The 5480-nt window shown below is 44.1% G+C and overlaps 1 protein-coding gene across 1 annotated transcript; it reads left to right on the top strand.

Moving 5' to 3' along the window:
* Positions 1-264: 264 nt before the first annotated feature.
* LOC136991792 (olfactory receptor 4S2-like) lies at positions 265-1200 on the top strand. Its single transcript, XM_067295247.1, has one exon. The coding sequence runs from the start codon at positions 265-267 to the stop codon at positions 1198-1200; it is 936 nt and encodes a 311-aa protein (XP_067151348.1).
* The last annotated feature ends 4280 nt before the right edge of the window (positions 1201-5480 follow it).

The raw sequence follows: 5480 nt of genomic DNA, 5'->3' as shown, positions 1-5480 counted from the left end.
CACAAAGTGCACCTATCTCTGTGCCACCAAAGCCATGACAGAAGTTTTGTACTGTGGAGAATTAAATAGCCATTAAAAAAAAAACATGACAGAAACTAAACACTTTATAAGCTTAATACTAATGCTATATCTTTCTTGGTTTGTATCCACTTCTGATATAGAACTCATCATTAATAATGAAAAAATGCTGATGAACCATGTGTCTGTCTTTATTTTCCCAGGTGTATAAGCTGTATATTGCATATTGCCACCTGACTGACCAACATGGAGAATGTAAGCTGTGTGAAGGAATTCATTCTTCTGGGCCTTTCAAATAACCAAGGGGTGCAGAAAATATGTTTTGTGGTGTTTTTGTTCTTCTATATTGTTACTGTGGCAGGAAATCTGCTCATTGTTGTCACTGTAGTTAGCAGTCAACGTCTGAACTCCCCCATGTATTTCTTTCTCTGCCACCTGTCCATTGCAGATATTTGCCTCTCTTCTGTCACAGCTCCCAAAATGATTGCTGACTTCCTTATTGAGAAGAAAACCATTTCCTTTGTGGGTTGCATGGCACAGCTATTTGGGTTACATTTCTTTGGCGGCGCTGAAATCTTCATCCTCACAGTGATGGCCTATGATCGCTACTTTGCCATATGCAGACCCCTGCACTACACCACCCTCATGACCAGGCGTGTGTGTGGCTGGATGGTGATGGGTTCATGGGTGGGGGGCTTTGTGCACTCCCTGGTGCAGACCCTCATAACCGTTAGCCTCCCTTTTTGCGGTCCCAACAAAATTGACCACTACTTCTGTGATGTCCGTCCCCTACTACAACTGGCCTGTACCGACACCTATGTTGTGGGCGTCATTGTCGTTGCCAATAGTGGAATGATTTGTTTGGTCTCTTTCTTCATCCTGGTCACATCCTACATTGTCATTTTGTTTTCCTTGAAAAGGCGAACGTCTGAAGCGCGGTACAAAGCCCTCTCCACCTGTGGGTCCCACATTACTGTGGTGATTCTCTTCTTTGGGCCATGCATATTCACCTACATACGCCCATCCAGCAATCTCTCGGAGGACAAGAGGTTAGCTGTGTTTTACACTGTCATCACACCCATGCTGAACCCACTCATCTACACGCTGAGAAATGAGGAGATGAAAAGGGCCATGAGAAAATTGTGGAATAGAAAAGTTTGGCGTGAAAAGGGTGAGGTGTAGAACTGTGGTAACATTTTCTCAGGAGCTGAGAAAATCAAGTCTCTCTCACTATAATTCCATTTTGGAAAGTTTACTGAAAGCTCCCTTTTGAAGAAAAGCTTGGTTTTAGCTGTTGCAGTAATTAGGAAGACCCTGAAAGTTCATGTTTTGATTGGAATGGCATTGTAAACTCTGTGACTAGCAGGGATTCCCTTTATGTTCTCTTCTTGAATAGCACAGGCCCAGGACTGGGGCTTCCAAGCACTGCTGAGACACCAGCAAATAAATAAATGAATGCTATCAAAAATATTAAAATGTGTTCCAGGCAGAGCATCCCATTAGTCCGAGCTCTCCCGGGTGTAAACTTTCCGTCAGACAAAATCCATCTACTCTGTAATTTACTCAGCTAGGAAACAATAGCCCAGGGTGTCTGCAAGGCTGTTGGTCATCTGCTGCTGGAAGCAATTGTGCCAAAGGCTTCCTTCCCCTTTACTTTGGAGTAAATGCCTTCTTAGGAGTACTGCATTGTCATATGCTGAATCCATGGGTTAGCAATTAAACTGCTGATCTTAGATGCTGGTTGGGTCATTTGCTGATGCAGATGATATGAGGAGAAGCTTCTCCCCTTCCCATTCCAGTGCAACTCTCTGCCTTTCTGCAGTAGTTCACCTATCACTAATGCCCTCCTTCCTAGCCATCCCCTCTGCCCTTCATCTCTGCCTCAGATTTTGCATTTTAATGTTTATGACTAATAGAGAATCAAAGATCCAAGTGAAAGATAAATTGCTCACCGTAGGAAATTGTCGCCACCAAAGAAAGCATTTGGGGGCAAAGAAAGCATTGGGGGGCACAATTTTATGAGTCAATGAAAAAAAAGAGTTGTTTGGGAATAATTTCTGTATGCAGGATAACTCCTAGCCCAACAGGGCACATCTACAGGCCCAGGCAAAGGAAGAAACATGTATTCCAAGGGAATAGCTGGAGCAGCTACTCCTGCAGGAGGGAAGAGAAGAAATGTGAAGATGGAAGATTAAATCATCTCAGAGCCAGTCACAGCTGCCACAGGGAGGTTAGTTGTAGCAGCTAAGGTTCTCCACAAGGCCAAAGGAGCCACGAGGAGCCACGGGACCCTGACTCCTACCTTGCCAGGAGGAAAAGAGCAAATGAGCTGCGTGAGGGAGAAAGACATCTGTGTAATGCACTCTGAAAGTAACTAAAGCACTTTCTTTTTTCTTCCTTCACTTCACGTTCCCTAGAAACACTGGCTTGCACTTGTGTTGCACCTTAACATGGCTTAAGTGTGATTCAAGATAAGAAGGTGTTCCCTGCACAGGAGAGTGGCACATCTACGGACCAAACCGTGGGACAATGTCACAAATGCTCTGGTTCCCTGAATGTCCTCTGCTCTATGCAGGGGGTGGCAGAGTGGGTTCCCATTTCACAGGCATGCTCCAGTACACTGCGGACGTCTCAGTGTCCTCTCCTCACCGTGGTGGGTTATGTGGATGGCAGCCAGCAGGACGGAACTGGGATAAATCCTGATTCTCAAGGCTTACAGGGATACTGTCCCTCACCCAGCATTCACACTCTGTGGACACAGCTAAAGGTGGGATCATCCCCACCTATTTGTAGCAGTCTAAATTCTTCATGCAATGAAGGACAGTTGTCTAGCTCAGCACCACTGTCAACAGAGAGGGACAGGCGCCTTCAGAGGTTGCTCTGTCTCACCGTAGGTGGGGCAGGTAGAAAGACAGATGGGGCCCACTGACCCCCTTCATACTGAAACTGCTAGGGCGTTAGGGCACACGGCCAGTTCAAGCTAAGGCTCATAATTTAAAAACTGTTTTTTTTTTTTTAATGTTTTGGGGAAGAATGCCATGATTTTTCTGATTTCTCTTCCAGCTGCTGGATGCTAGCAGGCAACAGTGGGACCATAGTTTATGGAAGGCGACTACAACAACAACAACAGCATTCTATTCCTCTACACATTGGCCCAGATTCTTATAATGACTTTATATGAGGACTAAACAGCTGCTTCTGTATTTTGCATTGCCTGAGTAAAAATACCTGGCAAGTAGTGAGGCCTGACCACAAACGTTTTTAAAGTCTTGAAATAATTTCCTCGTTTACTTCTTGTTTCAAACTTGTACAGACCAGATGTCTAAGTGCCAACAGTCATATAGCACAGTTCTGATATCTATTTATGCTGCAAACATGCAATGGTAAGAGCAAGTTAATAAGAAAGAAGAAAGCATATGTGAAATATTGTCTTCGAAGGGAAAAAATATCTGACACGTGTAAGAGACATCTTTACTCAAAAAATGTTTGATTGCAAGGGTAATGTGAACACAAACTCGGGCAAATGGTCAGCCATGACATTGATTTTAAATAGAAATGTTTCCAAAAGAAGCACATAGCTAATACTAAATGAAGTCCATTTATCTGGACAGCATTGGAAAGCAAGCAAGAACGCAAGCAAACCCCCACATAATGTGACATGGTCTAGGTGATCACGCTCCAGAGTCACCCTGTAGAGATTACTCTAATAGCTGTCCAAAATATATATTTTAGCTCCCCATCCACTGATTCTTTCTGACAAAGAAAACTTCACATGCCTCTGCGATCTCATTGCTTCTGGTAAGCTTGTGCTTCTGCTGTGCAATTTACTTGAAATATTTCTGCCACAACTTCCCCATCTGGAGAGAGAAAGAGAGTTGTTCTTGCAGATGCTCTTGGAAGTTGTTTTTGCAGAATGAGAAATGGAGCTAGACATTCAGGCTGTCCGTTTCATCCCCTGTAGTTTTCAGCCCTGGCAGAGATGTGGACTGCTCTCGTGACACATAAGAAGCAGCTTGGAGCTGAGAGGTTTTGATGAAACTGCCTAAAGTGCTCCGAGAGGTCATCAGAGGAGAATAGCAGGCAAACTGTAGGAGACTAGCAAATATAAACTGTGCAAGTTTTCTGATCTTGCTTCTTTGCTTTGTTCAAGCATGACTATGAAATCCTGCCTTTGAAAAGAGGCATTACTGTTGAGTGACTTTTGTGAGGTGCATTTTATGAATTAGAAAGAACTCCATTTTTTTTACCCTTTGGTTTAATTGGTGTCTTCTTTGCTTATTTTTCAGTTATATGCCATTTCCAGAAATATCTGTCAAGAGGAAGTTTCTGGTGTTACAGAGTCAAGGAGTCAATAGGTAGCTGCAGCACTGCCTATGTACTCAGTCTTAACTTGTCCCCTCTAGCTGTACACATCGTGGCAACAATGCTCTTAACACACACGCTTTGGGCCTCCCCACACTGCTTTCCCTCTACCCACGGAGTGTGTCATGGAGATAGGGACGCAGACACGAAAGAATAGTTCCTCTGCTGCTGAAGTTGGAGGGTGGAAGAGGCAGAGATCTTGTGAGAAAGAACTGATTGACCTGTGATTGTGGAACAGGATTAAGAGCCCAAAGGACTTGCCAGTATTGTAGACACTGTTATGCAGCTCTTGCCATCTATCTTTTCAGTGTAGAAACTGAACACTAGTGATACTTGCGTACTGCACTAGAGTGCAGCAAAGGTGAATACAAGGGTGTTGGTGAGTAAAGGAGATTCAGCAGCGGTGTATTTATTACCCCAGGGGCATCACAGGTGTGTTTATGGGGGTTTCCATGCCTGGTTCAGAACTTGGCTGAGGTGTGCAAAAACCTTACTGACACATAATTAATGCAGACTATCTCCAGTATTCACCCATGTACTGTAGGAAAGGTGGTCTGAGGAAATACAAGCCTGCTCTTTTGGAGACTGAGGTCACAACCCAGAAACTCATGAGCAATAACTGGAACCAATCCTCACAAGATGTAGCCCAGTACAGCACATATAGGACAATGACTCTCCTGCTTCAGGTTTCCTGGCATCCCTTGAACATGGTCTGATTTCACTTAGGGCGCCTTAGAGACAGTTTGTGCCTAAAGGCACATCTCTGCTAAACAGACATGAGGTAGGTGTCCACTTTACCTCCTCCAGAAGGATCTACACTGATAGTTGAAGTGATGTTAATTAGCCAGCTGCCTTGTGTCATGATGTGAACACTGATGGTTGCACAAAAATGCATGGACATTCTACCAGAGTCAGAGAGCAATAGCAAGGACTAGTTCTGTTGAATTCCCTCAGAGGGTTGAAAAAGAAGGTACGTTCACTGCTTGAGCAGAATTCCTTAGGGGATGACTAACATGTTGAGACTCAAATGGTAACATGCACTATCCTTCTCAGTCAGTTTTTCGTTTCCAAATCAACACTTCAAAAGTGGATGTTTAGGG

This window comes from Apteryx mantelli, chromosome 4 (assembly GCF_036417845.1).
Source record: "Apteryx mantelli isolate bAptMan1 chromosome 4, bAptMan1.hap1, whole genome shotgun sequence".
Taxonomy (NCBI): Eukaryota; Metazoa; Chordata; class Aves; order Apterygiformes; family Apterygidae; genus Apteryx; species Apteryx mantelli.
Note: the sequence above shows the minus strand (reverse complement) of the source record. Positions and strands in the feature narration are given on the sequence as shown.

What these genes read in the sequence shown, in the direction of transcription:
- LOC136991792 (XM_067295247.1), top strand. Translation starts at nt 265, where the DNA reads ATGGAGAATGTAAGCTGTGTGAAGGAATTCATTCTTCTGGGCCTTTCA.